The 23,662-nt window shown below is 35.6% G+C and overlaps 1 protein-coding gene across 6 annotated transcripts in view; it reads left to right on the top strand.

Moving 5' to 3' along the window:
* Positions 1–23,662, top strand: part of ARFGAP3 (ARF GTPase activating protein 3) — a 36,833-nt gene that overhangs the window by 5,268 nt on the left and 7,903 nt on the right. For 3 of the 6 annotated variants that reach the window (XM_075161540.1, XM_075161573.1, XM_075161566.1), the window contains exons 2-14: positions 1,111–1,229; positions 2,440–2,512; positions 5,049–5,110; positions 5,434–5,565; positions 5,836–5,902; positions 7,652–7,735; positions 9,977–10,058; positions 10,461–10,517; positions 12,292–12,338; positions 14,531–14,676; positions 18,213–18,338; positions 18,913–19,035; positions 22,733–22,870. In XM_075161540.1, the coding sequence (XP_075017641.1) occupies positions 1,111–1,229; positions 2,440–2,512; positions 5,049–5,110; positions 5,434–5,565; positions 5,836–5,902; positions 7,652–7,735; positions 9,977–10,058; positions 10,461–10,517; positions 12,292–12,338; positions 14,531–14,676; positions 18,213–18,338; positions 18,913–19,035; positions 22,733–22,870 (1,256 nt within the window). The remainder of the gene's footprint in view (positions 1–1,110; positions 1,230–2,439; positions 2,513–5,048; positions 5,111–5,433; positions 5,566–5,835; positions 5,903–7,651; positions 7,736–9,976; positions 10,059–10,460; positions 10,518–12,291; positions 12,339–14,530; positions 14,677–18,212; positions 18,339–18,912; positions 19,036–22,732; positions 22,871–23,662) is intronic. The other 3 variants (XM_075161582.1, XM_075161548.1, XM_075161557.1) reach the window with 3 other exon arrangements.

The following is a 23,662-nucleotide window of genomic DNA, read 5'->3' as shown; positions in this document are numbered from 1 at the left end:
GTCTCTCCGTGGCGTTATTTCTTAGTAGATGCCACTGACTGTACCTATAGATGGATGCTTTTACTGTAGAAGTACTTCTTTGCAGCCTTTTTAAATGCCACTGAAAAAGCATTGATCAGATAATGAAGTGCTTTCATACAGGAATAGAGGTGTGCATATGGCGTTAACTAGGAAGAGCTGTTTCTCTTTAAATTTGTGTTCTTCCTTGCATTTGAAAATTGATTCCTATCAAATACATTTTTTTGTTCTTGCTTTCCGTGGCCAAAGAAGTACAAAATACAGAATAACTGAAACAGGACTTGAAAGTTGTGGTCTGCAGACCTGCGAAGTGTATGAAATGTAGACACAGATACCTCTTGTAGTTTTGGCTGAATGTTAGGAGTCTAACGTGGTGGCAGAGGGTAAGAAATTCGTGGTTTTGTTTATGCAGTAATTGTGGGCATATTTGCTTTTTTACTGGTCTGTGCTGTGGACAGTTAAAAGGGTGATACAGCAATACATGTGTGATGCATCACACAAATAGTCATGTCTGGCAGAGAGTGCTCAGCTAGGCAGTACACAGCGCGGGTGCTTTCTTCACACAGCTGCATTTCAGAGGCTTGCTCTAAGGGTCAAGGGTTCTATATGGGGAAGTAGATAATGATGTCATTAGTGCTGCTGATAACTGCAGTCGCATGTACGTTCTGAGGAAAGAGTAGACTCAATGGTACGTCACGGAGAGAGCTTGCCCTTGGGAAAATATTTCTTAAACACTTTCATATTTCAGTAGTGCTAGAAGTACTGTGTTAAATGTGTGTTTGAACTAGACTGATGTGGGTTCTCTGACCCACGGTTTCTCAACCCGCGTTCCGTGTGTACGCTGGTTATAGTCAGAAACCGGGAAGGCATGTAGTCCTGTCTAGATAGAGCAAAGACACACAAGTGTGGGCAGATTGCATAACTCCTCTTTATATTTATGAAATTAGGATAATATGAAGTTGTCATGTCAACAGATGCTGTAAGGATGAGTTAATTAGGTTTGATCACTGTGAGGGCGTTAGCATGACCTATAATACAACTGTAAGACGTAGTTATGCTGAAGTTCTGTTACTGATCTTTATTTTCTTTAAGGTATGTTTTGACTGCGGAGCGAAGAACCCTAGCTGGGCAAGCATAACATATGGAGTTTTTCTATGTATTGATTGTTCAGGAACCCATCGATCACTTGGTGTTCATTTGAGTTTCATTCGGTAAGGAGTTTATATATTTTTATAGTAAAAATTGCATCTTTTAATGTATTGTTTGTTCAGATACCTGCTCAGAGAGGAAAACCCATTCTTCTCTCAACTACTGATTCAGACCTTTTTAATGTTTGTATTGGCTTTGTTGTATCTGATAGCTGCTTGGGAATTCAGTAAATAGGTAGGGTTCCGTAGAATTTGTACCATGCACCCATTCCCATTATCTGCTGCTTGTGTTAGTAGTGCACATTTGTTGGCAGATTCTATATTGAAGATGACGAAAATGAAGGAGGAGTAAGCATATTGAAGTGTTTTATCATTCCTCCAAATCAAGACTGAGGCAAATAGTAGTTTATCGTCTTCAACAGTGTCACAGTGTATTGCCCATAAAGATAATCTGACCCCCTAGCAAGCCGCCTCAGAGAGTTAGATAGCATTTTGCCAGCTTTGCTTCCTGAAGTAGTTCGTTATGGTGTCACCTGAATGCTAGTACTGGGGTGGTGTAAAGGGCTACCCTCTCTGGCAACGGTTTAGCTCAGTCAGTCAGTTGGTGCAGTAAATCAACACCCTGAGCTTGTCACATTTCAGGTGAGTATCCTAACTGATGGCCTGTGGGCCTTTTTGGCTTCATAAATAATCACATATTTGAAATGGAAGGTTCTGCTTGAAGTGAGTGAGAACAATGCATTCAAGAATAGATTGCAGATAAAAGCAGCCGTTTTCTATCAACTAAAATCCATATTCTTCCTCTGCTGCCTTTTCGCTGTATACAAAAGTGTTACAAGAGGCCTCTCAAGAATCCATTCCTAAGGATCACAGTATTAATTCTCCTCATACTCACTGGGCCCCAAATTTTTGTTGTGATATGACATTCAAATTTTCACTTTGCCCATTACATGTGATTGTCACCTGCTGTTGACAGAGTTCAAATGTGATTCCTGAAAATGTATCCTATTGGCGCTTTTTAAAAGGGAAACCTGTCAGCCAGAGGGTGCATTTTTTTCAAACTTTTACAGTTTGAAAAACTGTGGCAGATCTACATGACTTTATTAATTTGTTTTGCACATTATGTATTCTTGCAGATTTTTTTTTCTATAGATGCCTGTTCTTCACTTTAGAAAAAAAAAAGGGGGGGAGAGAAACACTTTACCAAAAAAAAAAGGTAGGGAGATTTTAAATGGCTTTGGAGATAACATTAAAAATGTTTCCTTCTGTTTAGATCTACAGAACTGGATTCCAATTGGTCTTGGTTTCAGCTGAGATGCATGCAAGTTGGAGGAAATGCAAATGCTGTATGTACTCCTGAGTATTTGCTTTGCACATTGAAGCTTGTTAGGTTTGGAAGCTATTGTCTGTCCTTATTGGCTCACATCTTGGGATATTTTTATTTTTCCAATTAATTTCTCTTTTTTTTTTTTTCCCCCCCTCTTGTTTGTAAGAATGCCTTTGAATGCTGATTTTGTCCTCCATATTTCTTGCAACTTTTCCATCTTGGTATAATCTGCAAATGTTTTATTTTTTCTTAGAAGTCATTAATAAAAATCATTGAAAAGGCCAGATCAGATTCTTTGTCCATACCTGTCTAATTTAACAGTGAAACATTGACTGCTGCTGAACGATGTCTTTCCAACAGCTTGTAAACCTAGCTTACAGGCATTTTCCTGTGGCCATATATCCTTAAATGGTTTATGAAAATATCATGCCAAAAATCATGTCACTGTCAAAAGTCACACTGAAGTCAAGATCTGACTCATACCTGAGGTACAGCTGAAGTCAGGATAAGACATACTACACTGTCAGAGAGGAAATAGCAGTGTTTTGGTTTTGGCCAATTCATATTGGCTGTTACTTTCAACTTGATTTTTTTATGTACTTACAAATAAGTTTGTTACACAGTATTTTTGTAAATTGAAGTTATGTGACTGCTGTATTTTCTGAATCTCCTTTTTAAGAGAGGATGTTTTCCTTTGAAAGATGTTTCGGAATCTTGCCTGTTTTCCCACGTTTTTTCAAAGATTGACCGCCAATAACTGAGATTGCTTCCCTAATTTGACCCACCCAGTGAGGAAACATGCAACTTCCCTAAGCAATTTCTACTTTTCTTCTGATTCCATGAATTCTTACCCCTTACCTTTCTTCATTTGTGCTTTGTCCTTAATGTTGTTTCTTTAAGAAACTTCACCCAAACTTGCTTTCCATAACAATAACAACTTGCTTTTTCTTAACAGTTTTGAGCTTGCTGAATCTGCTTTCCTTAAGTCTAACACTTTCATATTCTGCTGTTTTTTCTATTTTTTTTCTTTCTATTTCCATACAAAGAATGATGAATTCAGGATTATTATTATTTATCTTCCACTTTTGCATTTTCCAGTCAAACCTTTGTCTTTGAATTAGGCATTCAGCCGGTCACTATCTCTGAGCAGTTGCATGCCTTCTTGAGAAATAAAGTGATGTCTTCTCCCTCTTTTTCTTCTGCCTGTCCTTTCTAAGTTACACCTTTCTGTATTAATACTGCTATTAAATGAATTTACTCATCAAGTTTCTGTTATCCCACTTAGTACATGAAAATCACAGTATTGGCTAATCAGAAGAGGGAGACTTTGCATGAAAAATATTTTCATTTTTAGCAAAAGGTTTTAAGGCAGTCAGAAGGAAGAGATGGCAAAGTTTGAAAAGTACTTCGGTTGATCTCAGAAAGCGTATTACCAGAAGTTTAATGATAAACCTTTACCATTTAATTTTATGATTTTTTGTCTTTGTGCTTGGTTGTCACTGTTTCCTATCATATATTGTACCAAGAGGTCTAATATAGCCACACCCACCCCTCAAATGTCTCCAATTCACAACAGTCTGTTTTGGATTACCTAGGAAGATTAATACCCGAAACTTTAAAGACAAATTTAGTAAACTATCTGACATTTAAATAATAAAATTAACATTTTTCCTCTGACTGCGTTAAAAAAAAAATTCCCTTTTTGTTCCAATTAAATGCCAAATTCTGTTTTTACTAACTACTGTTTAGAAGCACTATCAGATTAACATTAATCATTTGTATTCTATAATGGCCTGGTGATGCTGAATCTTGGATAAAAGCAGTCTTGAGCTTTGTAGCTATGTATCAGATCGCTAGAAAATCGGAAGCGTTCTTAGTTCATTTTGATTTCAGAATAAATGTCTATGATGATTGGAATTAGGGTTTAAAAAAAACTCCACTGAATATATATACCTTGATAGGTATATATATTTAAATGCAAAAATACACAATAATTTTGGCACCTGTGATGTTTCCCACTGTTTCTGTTGTAATCACAGAAGTTGACTGGCATTATCTCCCTCTTGCATGGTTGTTGCTTAATTTTTATATGAAGTCTGGTACTTGTATACTAGATTTATGCTTTGCAATTGCAACATAGGAGGTCATAACCTTAGGCTATCTAGATTTGCTGATCCTATCAGAAACTTGTTTATTATGTTTTACTGTAATAGCCTGACGTGTTCTTCTGTGCAAGAAGTACGACATGATTTACTAGTTAATTCTAGGTACTGAAAAAAAGCCCAGCCTTTCCACATCTTCATTTTTCAAAGAACTTTTTTTTTTTCCTTTTTTTTCTGTTTTTCTCCCCATTGTGGAACTCTGATAAAAGTGTATTGATTTGCTTTTGGTTTAAGATCCTAAATATGAACAAAATTTTTCAGTGATACTTTTATATAAATACACAAGCATATAGCTACATACATATATACGTGCATACATGTACTTTTCTTTTGAAGGAAGACCATTTTTATACAGTCATTTTGATGCTATTGAACATACATTGTTCTCTCTAGATTGCTAGAGATGAAGCCAACCAATGCCTTTTAGACTATCAGGAATGTCCTTTGAAGCACAGGTATTGGCAATCAATTACCTCTTCCTTTCTACAGTTAGTTTCAGAACTAGGATTCTTTGTATATGATGGGAAGCTTGTATTTGTATATGCTTTTAGAATGTCCCACTAATGTATTTGGTTTTTCTGTTGTTTTATTTATATTAGAGAGGTTGCCAGAAAGGAGTTTTCTTTTTATTTTGGAGTCTGCGTAGACTTAATAATTTAAAAGATTAAATTTAGATAGGGGAGCAGAATATTTTGCTGCATTGCAATATATTTTTATGTTAAATGCCGTAAGATATTAAACCTGTTTCTCATAGCATTTTCTGTTTTCTGCTTCATAGTCTGCTTTTTTCCATCAACATGGATGCACAACAAATGATACCAATGCAAAGTATAACAGTCGTGGTGCTCAGCTTTACAAGGAAAAGATTAAATCTCTTGCAACGCAAGCAACAAGAAAGCATGGTACTGATGTGAGTAGTGTGTGTCCTTCGTTATTTAGATTTCTGAAAAACTTTCTCTTCTTTTCCTCTACAGTAATTTTAAGTTTCTAATTAGTAATGCAAAAGATTATCTGGCTTTGGGATGTACTGATACACATTGCAGTGAATAGGCAAGCTGAGGTGTAAACTATTTGCAGCTTATCTTTTTTTTGTTTGGAAAAAGAACATTGAGATAGAGCTTAGCCTGATATTTCAGGATCACTTCTGGGTTACTCAAAACATTAATTGTAACATTTGCAGTAACTTACAGGGGTTCCAGGCAGAAACTTCAGGTATTCTTCAAAATGGAAACTGCTTTGTTTTGCAGGTGTGTTCCAAAATTATATTAATGGTATTGCATAAAAAAATGTCAGCACTTCTCCATGAACTATAGAGTGGTTTTATTTTTGCTTTTCTGGAACTGAATTATTATTGAGAAATACAGCATGTAAAAATATAAAAGTGCTAATAGAATTAACTACCAAATGTTTGTGATTTAAGTGGGATTTGATTTGAATAGGTACATGTATTTTTTGCTTTTTTCCTACAAACATAATGTTTGAAAAATTAGCAAGTTATATATGTCCTGAACTTGCTGTTCTCCATTAAAAAATGGTGAAACAGCTCAGGTATGCTATGAAAACCTTAAGTTAGGTTGCTGACAGGAAGAAGTTATTAGCAAAGTATGCAGAATTAGTTTGCTGAGGAGTTAAATAGGTTTGACAACAGTTCTTTTCTGCATACACAGAAAAGCATGTTTTGATAGTTTAATTCAGCGTGTTAAAGTCTGTGACTGACTCATTGAAGTTGGTCAGATGAGTGGGAATTAAAAGAAAAGAAGAAAGCTTGGTTTTTTTTCTGATCTATGCATCAAATAGCATGGAATTTAATGGATTATAATAATTCTATATTATAAATGTCATAGACAATATAGTTCACATCACTAACTTCAGAGAATATTTCTTTTGGCTTACTAAACAGCTTTAGATGCAGAACACCTTCAAGTAAGTATAATATGCCATGTGCATTTAAGTTGATGGTAAGTTCCCCAAATGACACTTTGAAGAAGTGTGTTTATCTTGCTTCAATTACAGATTCCATCCAGTTGTTTGATATTAATTATGTATTTCTTATTTTAAAATTTTAGTAAATGTATTTTTTAATTATGTACTGCAAGCTTAAGTGATTATGTGCTATCTAAACTGCTGAAGTAAATTATTCAGATAATTCAATTTAGTACCAACCATCCCCTCCTCTGTCACATTTTAAAAAATTTCTTCTCTAACTTACTGATTCAGCTGATTGTTGAATGATGAGGTAAGCTTGTTGCACATTCAGTAACCTTTTTGGCAGAGGTCGTTATTTTTGGTCATGTATCTTTTGCACGTAGTAGGAAGAATGAGAAGAAATGATTTGCCTATGAGTAACTTTGGAGTGCGGATTTGCCTATGAGTAACTTTGGAGTGCGGATCACAGGTTATAGTCCTGTCCTGCGTGATGCTAAGAATGACCTGCGGTACTGTGGGCCCTCCAGCCCGCCCTGAGACCAGGCATAGCTCAAAAATGTTAGCATTTGGAAAAACTCTGCGGAGGTTTTGGGATTCTGAGAGTAGCTGGGAAAATTTGTCAGAGTACCAGACCACACTGATACAATTCCGAAAACTGTTTCCAATGATTGCTAGTGTTATGTTTTCAGTTTTTTTTGCTTTGGGCAAAATAAGAATATTAGAGAGAAAATACCTTATGTGAGAATATGAAAAAACTTACTTATTATAAAGCTCTAGTGATGCTAAATATTGACAGTATGGCTACAGCAGAGCTTACACTGAGCGTTTTGTTAAGAAGAAAATGGGTAATGTGAAGGAACACATCAAGGATATATGAAATAAATTAAAAGAAAAAGGAATGTTATATATTGAAGCTCGAATAAATTTGTAAGGAAAAATTATGTACCAGGAAAAAAAAAATCAGTAAATTTTTAACCTGAAAAAAAAAAAGAGTAGTTTTAAGATTAGTGCATTTGAAAAAAACATTCATGCAATTGTCCTGTAAAATTCTCTCTCTCTTTTAATTCTAGCTGTGGACAGATGGATGTGGAATGCCACCTGTGTCACCTCAAAACAAAGAGGAAGACTTTTTTGCATCCCATGTCTCTCCCAAGGTATAGATTACCTGTATTTAATTCTTGTTAGCTTTCTAAACACTTAGGTTAACTGTGTGCTCGATGATGAAGATTAAAGTCTGAAAGAAAACCTTCTAGAGAAAGGGTGGGTCAGTGACTTAACATTTATCTGTTTTTCCTTCTGTGGGTCTCAAAAGTCTTCCTGGATGTGAACTACTTTTTAACATGGTAGCTTAGAATGACCCAAATAGTAGCTAAATGTGGAATGAAACTCGTTTTTTTTGTAGGCATACAATTCCACTTGGACTCATGATTCATTGCTTGGGAGTGCCTTGATTTAAATATACTATGTGATAACTTTGGTTTTTAATTAGTAAGGTTTAATAGTTCTTAAAACATTTGCTAAGCAGAAACTTTTTTCTTTCCTCCAAAATACTTACATCCTCTTTGAAAAAGTTGAAGTAACTTTCTGAAGGCTATTGCTACTGCTGGTTTTTTTTTTTATTTGATCCTACCTCCTTAAGGTGATAGGTGCTGTGTTTATTGCACACATTAATGTTTAAGAGACTCTCTTGAGTCTGGTATTTGAAAAATACCCGTGAAAACAACTTCAGCAATTGTGATCTTAAACTTAGAGCAATTAAGTTATTACTACACCTAGTATTCCTAAATATTGCAACAATATTAAGTGTTCCAGTATAATTGCTTTGTAGTACAGTTGCGGGCTGTGAACACCTAAAACACAAGTATGATCATGAGGCATATTTTGGGATAGAGAAGAATTCAAAGAGCTTGGGTATATCAGATTAGTGAAAACTCTTCACCAGTTCATGTGCATGTTAATTCCCCTGTCATGACGTTGTGGTTGTACATGTGCATTAGCAGTAATAAAAACTTATGCAAGTTGCTCATATCTGCACCGAGGTAAAGAACACAGTAAAAATGGCATGACTTTCTAGTGTATATGGGATGCTTAAAGACAAAAAAAGCTGTAATTTAAAGGAAATTTTTTTTTATTTTATTTTGGTTGTGACATTTCAAAATGTAACTTTTTTATTGTATTTGTGAGGTTTCAAAAATGGTGCATTTTAAAGGGAAATTCAGCCTTTTTGCTATTTATTTGTTTTATTTTAGGAACTTACACTGCAGCCAATATTTGAATGTCTTGTAAAAATAAATTTCAGCATCTTTGAAATAGTGGAAGAATATTTACATTTTACAGACTGGGAAGATTGTTGTATTACTCGTAAATGCTCATTGCAAAGACAAAAAAAACCCCAGTTATTGTGAATTCTAGTCTAGTGTCTTCATCAGAAGATCATCTGTCCTGGTAATAGAAAAATAACTGGAGTATTTCTGTTTGCAAAAGGCAACCTGGGAGAATGCTTGCAGATGAGTGGGAAAAGCATAAACTGAGGCAAGCTAAAGAAGAAGTTGTTTAAGCAGAAAAGTGTTGTAAATATTTCTGAGGTTGAGGACAAGAAGTAGGAACTTGATACAAACCCTCTTAAGAGAATGTATGGGTAGGATAAAGTAAATTTCACAGCAAACTTTTCGAGTAGCTGCAAAGGGCAGGAGGTTAAAGACAAGCAGTCTGTGTACCTCAGAGCAAGAGATTATTTGGGAACGGATGTTTTGGGAAAGAGATGTCAGGAAGTTTTGAGATTGAGGTTTTAGGGAAGAATAAGCATGAACTGGCAGTGGCACAGCATTGATGGAAAAGATAATATTAAGCAGATATTGTTGTGACTAGGTCACAAGCCTGCCTGAGGAGAATGTGTCTGAGGGAAGTGGGAGGACTCATCAGGAAGACTTGGGAGGACTGCTTACGATCAAAAATTAAATGTTAGAAAATTGGAAGTGTAAGAGCTTAGTGTGGGGAGAAGGTTTGGTGATTATATGTAAATAAATGATCCTGATTTCCTGTACTGTATTACTGTTATAAGTAAAGAAAATTAATAGCCAGCATACAATAAATAAATCTAAAGCACAATTAAAACACATATTGGTTTTTTGGATGGTAAACATATTGAAATTCCTGAGAGGGAAATACAGATGCTCGGGAGTGGTTTGAAACCAGCTTGTTTTTAATAAAGGGAGGCATTTCTTGTAACTTAAATAACTGCCCTTCTGAGAACAGGTTTTAAACCTAGAAGCTGTAATCATAAGAATCCACTATTAACTAATCAGTGGTGCTTAGGCAGTCTTTGAGCTCAGTGCTCATACTTATTTGCTGTGTTCCATTTTGTGTGCACTTTTGATTTTGTCTTTTTTTTCAAGGCAAAGAATACAGAGTGGGTGTTATCAGAGCCAGTTTCTCTGCAGCAGAAAACGTCAGAAAATATTCCAGAATGCTATGAAGGTATGACTGATTCTTTGTTAACAATAAGCTGCATTTTTCTGGTAGTGTCTTTGTTTAGACTCTTTTTACCCTACTTTAATAGTTAAATAACCTAACCATGTTAATAACACAAGAATTTTGGAAAGGAAGGACTTTTTAGAAGGGTTATGCTAGAATGTGTGAGACTGCCTGTTCTTTTAGTAATGTTTAATAGAAATCCAAATTAAAATTAAATTCAAAAGACTTCAGATGAATCTTTGGGTGCCTGCTGCTCTTTTAGTAACTGGTAAAGCTGTCACAGAAATAACGTATTACACTATATGTATCAAACAGTACCCTGAGTACCGTGAGTTGTGTTTTGGTATTTTAAGCATTCTAAAGAGCCTTCTGATATTCTTACCCTTGTTATTCATTATGTTTTAGAACCAGAACATGGACCGAGTGTTGATTGCCTTAGTACATCACCAAAAGCTGCATTAGGTAATGAGTGTAAGCAGAAGAAGATAGTAGCCAGTATAGTGTACTTAAATATTCGTTTGTACAGAGAATGTATGACTGGGAAGAGATGTGGAATTCTTACTTTAGTATCAGCGTGCATGAGTTAGTTGAAACATCTGAATTTGTGTTACAACAACTTCTCTTAAACAGTGTACTCCTTCTAAGAAATTCATTTTAGTCAGTGTTGTTCTGGTTTTATCTATCTTATCTTAGCCAACCTGATGAATTTAAATGCTACAGGTATCACACCTAATAAAGGTGACTTAATATTTTACACCTCCTATTAGACTGCTTTAAGTTCTGCATTTAAAGCACATATAGAGCATTGTGCTGTCATTAATGTTAAGCAAACACATCTTATACTAATCTAGATAGGTCAGTCTTTCTATTTAGACATAGTTTTTGCTCCCTTTTCAGAAAACTGAACATAAAAATTTAAACTGGAAAAATCTTGTACTTGTCATACAGTATCTTTAATGTTCAGAGTCTTAATTTGCTTAACACTGAAGAGTGTATCATATTATAAGTAAGTAAAAAAAAGTTGAGGAAAATAGAATAGAATAGAATACATCAGTGATTTATCATTTTGAGGATCATCCTGCAGGAGCAGGTTTCTGAGAATAAAGAGCATTGATTCTCAGCAGCACAGGAGTAGTAAAGAAGTTGTGGCCGGGTCTAACTCGGTGCTTTAAGAAGGTAAGGTCTTCATCACTGTTTTTATATTCACTTTGGTTTTGGTTTTGGGTTGTTTTTTTTTGTTTTGTTTTGTTTTTTTAAGAGCTGGAGACTAGGAAAAATAGTTAACCGCATACACTTCCTGGTTTTGTCATTTGTATCTTTAACACATGTTCTCATAAAACAAGTGCTTTTCTTGTTTGTTTTGGACATCACGAGTTCTATCTTACGTGTGTATGCCTGTTTCCAACTAAATTTCAGCTCAAACCAGTTTTTCTGTACGTACAAGCATTCAGTATGAGTTGTTGATTGAAAACTTGTGATTGTGAGAGATTTACCCTGGCTCAGGGTAGCTGTCAAGAAGGCACAATACAGTGCCTTACAGAATGTAGTGAGTCCTATTAGGGTCTCATTAAAAATATCTCATTAAAAATATCAAGATTAGGAGTTGTGTCAGACTTCATGCAGAGCAGAATGTAGGTTCATTTCTTTTCTATGTTTCGAGGTTTAATACAAAGCATTAAGGCTGTACCTTTCAAACTTCCAATATTGTACTTAGGCAGTTGAACAAAGCTGTTCAATCTAGTGATAAAGTATGTTGTCACCTCTGATAATGTTTGTGATTTTGTTTATGATGATACAGGTATATTTTATATCTATCATTAGTGGTTTTAAACATAGCCAATATCTTTCTGTTCAGGAAACAATTAATCTTGGAAATGGTACAGGATCAGGTGGACCTCTAGTCTGATTCAGAATAGCAAGTCCCGCATTCTTGTTCTGTTTACTAGCAGGTATCTACAACTGAAAACTGAGCTGTAATTTTATTGCTATTATGTATTTGCAAGAGATGCCGTATCCTCAATCAGAGGCAGTTTCCCACATTTTCTTGGAGATAGTCACAGCTCTGTTGCCTGTAACTCAGTTTAGTATCTCAGTCTCTTAGTGTAGAAAGTGTAACACTTCAAGGCATTAAATAAATTCCAAAAACTGTTTTGTGACTGATACTGTGGAAATTATCTTCTGCAGTTCTGGAATTAATAAAATTGTATGTCAAGTAATGTACATTTAATCCTTGCAGAGAACACCACCTTCATAAAAAAGAAGCCAAATCAAGCTAAGAAGGGGGTAAGTGTATATAAATAGTACATATTTTTATCTGTATTATAGATCTCTGGAAATATGTAGATTGCAATATGGAGATGTATCATGTAAGTTAGCACTAAATAGTACTTGTATCAGTAATGATTTATGAAACTAAAATGAAATTGAAAACTGTTTCTATATCAAAACAGCCAATGATCTGTTTGAAAATAGATTATTGTCAAGATGGATTTGTCTAACAGGTTACTATTGTTATGTGGCAGGGCGCTTCAGATCCATGAGTTGTTTTCTGACCTCAGATAAATTCTAAGTCTGTTTATGTGTATGTAGCTCACTGAACTGTCTAGACTTCCACATGTATATCTAAATGTCATTTTCTTTGTGCTTCTGGGCCTGAACAGCAGGTGATATCTTTTCAAAAATGAGTAAAATAAAAATATCAAAGCATATATTGATGTCAAGGTCTGTATCCCACTTCTCTTCAGTTCTTTTCACAACCATTGTCCCTGCAACTCCACTGATGCCCTATAACCTTTCTTCTCACTTGCTGATACTGGGTTGCCAGGCTTCTTCAGGCTTTCACCTCAGTTAGTCGGCATTGAGATCTTTTTGTAGCAAATCCTGAAAACAGAGGGAGTTCCAAAAGCACTTTTGGGTGGCTAAATATGCATGTGTGGCATAATCTGTCAATATAAGGTGAGTTTGAGACATTCAGATATATATTTCTGGAGCAGTCCTCATGTCATGCCACACAGCAGTATGGTATTTGGTTGTATTTATAGATAACTTGCAGCTGCACTCAATTCAAGATAGTTTACAGACTTGTTTCTGCATGGGGTCTTAACACTTAGGCATCTGGTCTCTGTAAAGAAGGCATGAGGAGAGTCGAGTATCTCAGAGTGATTGTTCAAGGAACCTGAAAACTGAGTAAGACAACTCCAGTTAACTCAAGCCAGCTAGGAAAAGCTGGGTTTTGAATGTTTGGCTCCCGAGTCCCAAGAAAATAGCCCTAATATTAGGCTATTAGGGTGATAATATATTACAGGAAGTCACTTCTTTTAAGTCTGAACTGTTGTATGGCAAAAGATTTTAAAGATTTATTGGAGCAGAAGAGTCATTTAGATCGAAACCTATTATTTCTTGCTCCCACTAGAGGGCCCTAATACACAAGAGGAATTTCTTATTCTAAATGGTTTATGCAGGTATGTTCTCTTACAGTAAGAACAACAGAACTGGGTTCACAGGTGCGTGTACAGTTTGTGAACTGTAGTGTCAGAGCCTAAAACTGTATGTACGTAGGCCAGAGCTTTTACATAAAGACTTTAAAGCATTAAAAAGTTAAGATAAATGTATTGTGAAAATTAATATTGCTGCAGCGTTGCAGATGAGGAATTAAACACACGGGAGACTAAGAACAGCAGTTTGAGCGCTGCGCCACTGTCTGAATCAGCATCATTGTATCTATTCATATTTGTAGTAATAAGTGTTTTTTTAAACCTTTGATAATTAGAATGAAAGAATATGTATCCCTGTATTGAAGTAATATGAACTAGAAATAGAATTATTTTAAAAGAATGAGTGCAAAACTAGAACCTCTCAGCAGATGTGTTTATCTAAAAACAGTTTACAGTGCTTTGTCACATGCGAAGGCTAATCATGCATACACGTATATACAAAACGGGTATATTGCTCTCCTACCATAAATCAGTAAATACGTATGTACACGTTTATTAAAAATACGAACAAAGATAACACACTAGCACTGGCCAGTGAGAACTAATTGAAAAATCGTTGCCACTTCTAAATGTAAATTGTGAATTAAGTGAATGAGCACCAAATGATTCCATTGCAACAAATTTTATTATGTTATTCCCATGCAACAAAATCATTATTAAGAAGCTAAAGTTGTGCTATATTTATAACATTTATTTGAACATGCCATTCTCTAAACAATTAAAACTATAATAGTTTCATTACCCTGTGATAGTTGACTGCAGAACTAACTAAATTTGTAAGAGTTAATAGAGGAAGCATGTGGAGGGTCAAAACATGAAAAAATATTTTCTCTGCTCCGAATTTTCATTGCTGTTTGCATATGCTCCCAAACAGAGTATAGTGTTTGCTGTTGCTTTCAAAGTTAACTATTAAGTCAGTTGAGGTGATTGTCTCAGTTATAATGTTGGTGCTTTTTTTTGTTTGTTTTTCAATAAATCAAGCTTGGTGCCAAAAAAGGTGGTTTGGGGGCACAAAAAGTGAGCAGCCAAAGCTTTAATGAGATTGAAAAACAAGCACAAGCTGTAGATAAAATGAAGGAACAAGAGGATATTCATAGCAGTAAGAAAACTGAGAAGGAAGAGCCACTGTAAGTATGAATTATATATACAATGGTAAAACATGAAACGTAATTTCATGTTAATGAAGTAATTGTCAACATTTTAAATACTACCAGAGATTAGCTCATGCAAATAAAACTTCAGTTCTTGCTTTAAAAAAAATCCCAAATGTGAATGAGGTTGGCCAAACAGTAATTCCCTCATTGACCTTTTTTTTGCCATTAAGTATATGTTTCTACAGTTGATGATTTACTGTAGAAATAGCCCGATGCTACCTTTAAAAATAACCTTAGTTTTATTCTTACTTAACACAGAAAATAAGGAGACATTCTACTGATACATATGAATAAAATGTGAAATAAATCTAAACTATGTTAAATTTTAAGTATTACCACAGAAGACTCTTGCCTCTTGAACTTTCTTTACCCCATGCTAGTCACCTCGTTTATTTTGTTTTGGTGTAATGAACTGAATACTATTTAAAACAGTGTTTCTAAGAGCATAGGGAACATACAAATATTCAGCTTTATTTGTACTTATTGGGTAAGAGTTTCTATGCTGAAGGCAGGGGGTAGTTTAAGTATGGCTAGAATTGCCTGCTTAAGTTTCAGCTGTTTTATACTGGAACTGGCTTCATTTTCACCAAAACCCTTTGAATATTTTTGTCTGAGGCCTCGAATCTGTTAGTCTGTCTTAATAAATACTCAGCCCTAAAGCTGAGGGTGCTGTTCTTGGTTCCTTCCACTACATTTCTCTGCTATGTGTTTTTGGTTTTTAACATTTTGTTGTCATCAAAATTAGACTATTAAAGAGTTGGTTAGTGTACATTTTTACTGTTGTAAAGCTTAACATCCTCTCTTAAGTGCTAAGATGCATCATTTTTATGACCTATTGAGAAACGTTCTGAATTATTACATAGTTACAGGATCACTTGGAGCTCATGGTACCAAGCTCTTTGGTCTATAATCTCTGCCGTGCTCCTTTTGCTCACCTTTATGTAGCCAAAATGGATGTTTTGTGTGCATCAAAAATATTAATCACAAGGGGATCATTCATTTTTCCTGAAGTATTCTTACCACAAAGTCATGCTTCTCAGTGATTGCCAAAAACTACCAGTAGAGTGTCTCGGAGGAACGGACTACTAAACAACAAGAAAAATGATTGTTCATTATTATTTTTTATTATTCTTTAATGATACTATCTTTAATGATATAATTCAGTTTGGAAGAAAGTCCCAAGTAGTAATTTGTTTTTTGTGTCAGAAATGTATAAATCTATATAGATCCAAGGCAACCTTTAGTATAAGTTTGCTGCAACCTTTCTGCAGTGGCCAGAACCCTCTAAAAATGTCTGCAAACGTGAGGGGTGCACATATAGTTCAGCTTATGCATCTGATCCCAGTAGAGGCAAGATAACTGTATTTCCCTTGAGATTAACTTTTTGGATTTTTAACTGTAGATGGCAGTATATACCAAAATTAAAGAAGGATGAATACTTTTAAAATTGCATTTGCTTCCAACTAATTTGTGTGGCAATTTTAATTTTAAAAGCTTGAGTAATGAGCTTTAGTAAATTAATTCAATGTGGCTTTGTTACGTGGCAGGAATGGAAGCGATGGTTTTGTAGCCTAGTACTAGGAGAAAGAGTTCTGAGACTTAAAACTTAAAATGTGATTTTATAATTGGTATACAGTTTCTTTATTTTCTGCTGTGCACTGGCAAGAGAATAGATAACTGGAATTACTTTAAAAAAAATTATCATTATCTCTATTTGTTTTAATCAACAGCAAATAAAATCTTTGATGTTCATAAAACAGATCTCATAAGATGGGCTGCTAATCTTTCTACTTAAAGTGCTGGGTAGATTTTATCAGTAGCAGTTTCAAGTTGAATTTTACAGAACATTTTCAATTTTCTGTGTAACAGTTGGTCCTAAACTGTAAGAATTGATTTAAAACCTCCCTGAACATACTCTGTGCTTTGAAGATACATTTTTCTGATTTTATTGGTTTCAAAAGTCATTCCACAGATGCATCCTGGTTTGTATCTGACTTCTATTATTATAAGCACCTGAACATAAAAGGTAGTGATTTTTTCAGTTCTGGCTCCAAGTCCTCAGAAAGCCCCAGGCAAAGGATACCTAATCATCGCAAGATTGAGGTGGCTCTCCTCCTTTTTGAAATGCCTCGTCAGTGGAGGAGTGCTGTCCCGTTCCTTATAGCAGGCTGGTACCTACATCCCTTGTCTGTGAAGGAAGGAGGCCGGATGCTGTGCCCTTTTCATTCTGACAGGCTCAGCCACGCAGCTGCTGTCTTGCGGGAGATGCACTAACCAGCAGGGTATGAACTTTAGTAGGGCATCTTGTACTCTCGGTTAAAGTTAAGTCAGTATGCATGGGACCAGAAAAAAATCAAGCCGGGAAGAGCCTGTTTCAGTAATCAAATAGTTAGGAGACACACTGGAAGAAAATACTCCTTGGTCAAAAACTTGTTTTCTTTTCATTCCTGCTTCTGTACAAAACGGAAGGGAAGTTACAAGGGTTTTCAGACTTAAGTACTTCCTTTCTACTTGCAGCAGGACGTCTACCAGCAGCATCCTAAATCTCATTTACCTCTCTTCTGATAGTGTTCATTTGTACTTTATGCCAGTCGCAACTTACGAATTAAAATATTGCTGCATTGCGCATTGAAATTACTATTTGTATCCCTTTTAACCTAACAAATTAAAGTTAAGCAGTGTTTTTACAATTCTGTAATCAAGATTAAAAACATCTGTCTCTGCTACACTGGTATTACTGGAAAAGAGTTAAGATTGTTTTGAGGTACAGGACGGCTCATGGCATCTCAGAAAACTGTAAGTGAACTGTGAGGGTGTTTCAGATGACAAATTGTGTTGCCAGCTGTGCAGTAAATGATAAGTTCTGCATGCTTCAAAGTTTCATAATACAGAATATATTCCATTTTAGGAGTACAAAGACTCTCTCCTCCCCTCTTCTGAGACACCTTTTTGGGCACAGGGAAAAGCAGCATTAATAAAGAAGAAGTGTGGTCTGCCTCTAGCACTTGTCTCAAGAGTGCATGCATAGCAAGTGCTAAAACCACTAGGAGCATGAAGGGGCTGAAGAGAGGGAGATGTAGCAGGGTCAAGCCGTGCACTAGGGGAAAACATTACTAGTACCACAGTACTGTAATATGTCAGAGTTGGGTAATTTTGACAATTATTTGGTATCAAATAGAATAAGGACTGTGGAAAAAAGACTTTTCCAGGTTGACTTAATGGTGATGCAAAACTATGTCCTGAACTTCAGCAGTAGCATGTTTCACATTTGTTTTGAAAAAGGTTACCTGCTCGTACACAGACTGGGGTACTGTTTAGACAGTCTTCTCTACTGGCTTTCTCCCATTCTTATAGTTGGAATTTAATCCAATTAATAATATTTTCAGTAAACACAGAACATACAAAATACAGTGCTACAATATACATTGTTAATTTTCTACCAGTAGTATTGGGTTGGGCGTTCAGCGTAGCATTTTTCAGCTGTATGTTAACTGTATGTTTTGTTCTAGCGTATCATCTTTACGGTTGGCCTACAGAGATCTTGATATTAAAACAAAAGAAGAAAAGTTAAATCTATCTGGTAAGAAGAAAAATGAATTGGAGAGACTTGGCATGGGGTTTGGCAGCAACAGAAGGTATGTGAAGTTCTATAAACTGTATTTAAAATACTCTCTGGCTTTATGCAGTTATCCTTCATTTTACTTAGGAAATGAAAAAATATACTAAAGTGTGTTATGGAAACTTAAACAATATCAGCAGAGAATCTAGTATCTGTCAGGGGGAAGGGGCAGGATTGCTTCTGGTAGGTTTAAGTTCTAACCTGCCAGACAGGTGTTAACCTAAACTGAAGGATATCTGTAGGATCTTCGCCTCCATTAGCTGACTGTGAGGAAGGTAGCCAAGATGTTTTCAGTGAACAGTACCAACCTAAGTATAGTCTGTCTTTTACAAGCCAGAACTCTGAAAAAGTCACATTGCTGTGTTTTCCAGCTGTTGGAATGGTCTGTGCGTTCAGAAGTCCTGTCACTACTTCAGAGAACTACAGTTGAATCTTCCAGGGCTCTTTTTTTTTTTTTTTAAGTTCCTCCTTTCTTCTTAAATGTTTGTATAGCTTGGGCATTATCAGCTAGATTTGGGCTTTCATTTCTTTTTTTTTTAGGGTGTGAACTTTGTCATCTCTTTACATACTTATTTTCTTCCTGTCCCCAGTGGCGTTTCTCACTCTGTCACCTCAGATATGCAGACAATAGAGCAGGAAACACCTGCAATTGCAAAGCCGAAGAAAAAATACACTGATGATGTAGAAGACTCATATTTCTCTTCTAGTTCAAGGTAATGTATAAGCTTTTTGAGTGGGGGTAGAAGTATATGCAAGTTACATATTCAAATATACACAATATATTTGGAACTTAAGATGAAAAAGGAAGACAATTGGACATGTCTACACACCTAGCATATTTTCAGGGGACATCTGAATCAGAACAGTTGTGAAATAGTTGACCTTATCTTGATGACAGATGTATTTATAAAGAGGAGGAATTACCTTTTCTGAGGAGAAGGTAGTCTGAATTATGTGTTCACAGGTTTTGTCTTGTTCAGGGTCTAGTCTCTACTTGCACAGACAGTTGCCATATAAGCTTTTATTTGCTGTATACCGAATCCAGTGAATTTTTTGTCAGAATGACTTGTGTTCATTCGGGGTTTGGGGTTTTTTTTTTTCCCCCTTGTGGTGCTGTCTTCAACTTTCAATTTAAAATTAAACGAGTATTGAAGTCTGATACTAGATGTGCTACAATTGCATCAGACTTTTAACTGGACACGTGCCAAATGCAAAAACTGAAATCTTTTTGAGGTATCGTGTGTTAGATGTATTGTGTAGATGTCTACAGTCTTATTTGATGGACTTTTATGTATTTGAACATAAAATGTAAGCAAAAAATAATTGATGAATTTTTGATCAGAGCATGAATGCAACGCAAATTATAAAATACTGCTGTGGGGAGGGGGAAGAAAAAGAATTAGTCCTATAGGCACAAATTGCAATGAAACAGCTGTTTCTGATAGAAACAGGTCTTGCTTTTATAAACTGCCTTTATTGGATTGGTGCCACAGAAACATGAAAAATTGTACCTAATTACTTGTAGACGGGCAAATAAAAACACAAAAGCTTTTGTGTCATTACTCTGCAGTGTAATCACTAGTGGCAGAAATGCAAATGCGATACCAAGTAAACTGGCAGCAGTCTTGTAAAATAAAACGTATCATTTCAGTGCTTCTCTGAAAGAGAAAGAACTGTTACTGCTCTCAAATTATTCATAAGCCTACTAGCAGGCAAAGGATGAATTATGGAAGAGGCTTTTTAATGTGTTTTGGTTCAATAATTAGAAGATAAATTGTAACCTAGCTGTTCCTGGCTCTTGTTCTTCTAGTTATAGCAACAGTAAAATCTAATTGGAGTTGGTATATACAAATTCATTCTCTTTGAAGAAGGGATAAAGTCAGATTGTTGGATTTGGTAAGGTTTGTAAGGTAGTTATTATCCTTTATTCCAACCTGTGACTTTGAAATAGAGATAAAGTAATTTTAATATCATCTTCATATATGCCCAAAAGCAAAATAATCATGCTGGATATTAGAGTGCTGATAAGTAAATTAAGCAGGCTAAATGTCTCAAGGTTTAGATATATAATTGGAGCCTCTCAAAATCCTTGGATTTTAATTTTTCTTTTTGCGACAATTAATAAGATCTTTATTGATATAACCATGTAAAATTTTATTTTCTATTAAATGCAGTTTTTCTTTCTCCCTCCACCCCATCCAAATACTGAAGAAGTATTTTGCAAAGCTGTGAAAATCTGAAAGGAAAGGATGGAGAAAATAAGTAATTTTATTCAAATCAGCTCTTGTAGCCCCTGCCCCGTCCCATGGTTTTGATGGCCATTGTGAGATTGGATAGCTTCATATATATATACACACACATAACACACCTTGTTTGTTATTACATATCCATATGGAACTTTTAAAGATTGCTGTGGCTTCTTCATTAGGTGGGCAGGAATAAGAGCGTTGCTATGTAGTAGCTTCCTTGCAGATTGTATGTTGTGCTTCTACGCTCTGCTACCATAGGAACATATGATATAGAAACTGAGAAGTCAGACCAAAAGAAAATGACCCTGGTTGTAGGAAAGCTTGTAGTGCCTTGCCATATTTCTAAGCTGATGTAAGGGAGAGAGGCAGCTGAAGGAAAAAATTTGGAATACCAACTACTTTCTGGTGCTGTACCACTCTGGGAGTTTCTGCTTTTCTTTTATTTATTTTACATGTGATACTGCACTGAAAACAACCTAAGCTCACAAGAACATTGAAAGATTGAATTGGTATAGTAATGTGCCCCAAAAAGTAGATTCTGTGATTTTTCCTTTCTTTTCGACTTTCATCTATGACACTTACTTTGGATTTTCCATCTGTATCCAAAAGGTGGAGAGGGCAAAAGCCTCATTTAGCAGGAAGAAATACCTTCAGGAATCTACTGGGTTTAGCACCCACTCTGGGTTGATACTGTGAAGATGAAGATTGCATTTGCTCAGAGCGCTAAATGCATTTCCCTTTGTCTGTCAGGAGAGAAGGGGAGAGACTCCTGCTTTTTGTAGAAGTTTGTTCCAGACCTGTCCCTGCTATTACATGTGCAGAGGTGGGAGGCTTTGCTGCTGAGGGTGTCACATTTCTCATAAACTGCAAAAACAACTGCAATCCTGACTATTCATAACACAAACATGGAGACCGTTTTTTTTTAAAGGTGGTTTTCACAAAATACAGATGCGGGCTTTAATCCTGTGCTTGTTCTATTGAATGATTCCATTCTGCTAGCCTCCTGTCGTTTTGATCCTCTTACTGCCTATCCTGGTCATATCTAAGCTTTAAGAAAGTTTATTTAACCACAAAGGGAAATTGTTAATCTTTGGCATTTTAATAGTTTTTTTTTTCAAGTATTCTCCATGTAAGTTTAGACAGGTGTATCATATCGAAATCAAAGGGGAAGAGGTCAAGATAAGTTATTACTAGAATTGACAAACATGCTGCTTTCTTTTTTTTTTTTCCTTTCTGATTGTGTTTTCCCTGCAGTTTTGATATGCAAGAGAAGATTGTCTTGTTAAATTAAGACTCACTTTTAAGAAATAAGTTATTTAGCATTGTTTTAATAAAATATGTTACAAAGGTCAGAGATATTTAACACTAATATTTGTATTAAAAAATACATACAGAACCAGAGACAAGGGCTTTCCTTACTGCTCTGAACTATGTTTGTTGATGCTTCGGAAAATGGGAGCAGATTCTCTGCTTGTGTAGCTTATAGATTGAGTCGTATGGAACTGTGAATTTAGCCACTGTCAGTCCCTTAGTTAGAAAACTTTGCCCCATGTGAAACCACAGCACAATTGGATGCCATGGGTTAGGTGCTCTTGGATCTCTGGAGTGTTCAAAGTGCCTTGAAAGTTGTGGTGGCTTTTTCATAGCTGGTTTCTTAGTATAGAGTGCCACCAGGCTACCTACCTGCTATGAGCAGACTACCTTGCCTTGTAGGATCACCATGATGCCTTGCTCGCAGGGTCCATCCTGAAGTTTTCTTAGCTCCTGAAGCTCTTAAACCAGCCAGGTATCTTGACAACGTCCTTCCCCAGTGCTTTGTCTGACACTAAAGAAGAAATAATACTTCGAAGTAATGAGAACTTTGCTCTGCTGTTTTTGATGGGACCAGATCTTTCAGGCAGTCCACTGCCTATTCATGACCATATCCAGCCTAAAGAAAGGCCAGACTTTTCATTTGGTTAAATATGTGTGCAAAAAACCAAAAATCCATTGGATTCAACTGCACAAAGCTCCTAACCAATATTATGAAATCCAAATTATTCACTGACAACTACCATTGTGCTGAAAACTTACTTGCTAGCAAACACTTACTAAAGCAATATTTATTTAACAATATAAAGTTCCTACTTTTTCAATACTTTTTTTTCTTCTTTTATTTTAGGTACTATGATTCTCCAGATTTGAGAAGCAGCACTTTCTCTAAATGGGATGACAATACAGATTCTTTTTGGAAGAAAGAAAATAACAGTAGAGATGTTGATGTAATGTTAACTTCAAAAAGTACAGGATTTTCAGACAGGTATACAAAGAAAACCTAACTGATATTTGTACAGCAAGCCCGAACTTGGTAATGTGATTTGAGTCCTGGTCATAGTAGTGGGATTTTTTTCAGTCTAGAGGGAAAATTTGGCCATAACTTTCATCAGCAGTCAAGGGACCTCCTGGTTGAATTTCTTTTGTAAGCTGAATTTCATGTTTAGTTATTTACATTTTAAGCACTGTTTTGCTCAGTGCTGTAGAGTATATTTACTGGAGGTAATTTCCAAAGCATGTCAGCAGAAAAAGAAGTAGACAAAAAAGTGGAGGGAAACTCAAATATTTGCACTGTTCTGAGAGCATACGTGCTTTACTTGCTTTGTTTATTGCCTAATGAATGAAGCAGAAACAAGTTACCAAATGGATGAAACTGTAGGGAACTCAGCTTTCAGGATGAAGGTATTGAAGATACTTGAAAACAACAGGTCTAATTGTTGTGGTGATAAAAAATGAATATATTTCTTTTCTGACAACTGTGTTTTTATCTCTGTAATTAAGTGGAAAATATAAGAATGTGGGGTTTCATGTGCTTGGTTGGTGTTTTCTGCTTCTGTTCTTGTTACCTGTATTTTCATCTACCTGTACAATGCAGTTTGTACACTTAAGTACAACTTTTTTTTTTTTAAACACAGGCGTGTTCTGTTGTTTCCTAAGGGCTGGACCAGTGATGCATATTACACAAAATAGGGGTTCATGTCCATAACACTATTACTTCCTTATTTGAGTACCTTTATTTTAAAAAAAAAAAAAAAAAAAAAGAAAAAGGCAAGTGTCA

This window comes from Calonectris borealis, chromosome 1 (genome assembly GCF_964195595.1).
Source record: "Calonectris borealis chromosome 1, bCalBor7.hap1.2, whole genome shotgun sequence".
Lineage (NCBI taxonomy): Eukaryota > Metazoa > Chordata > Aves > Procellariiformes > Procellariidae > Calonectris > Calonectris borealis.
This window is presented reverse-complemented; position numbering and strand designations above follow the sequence as displayed.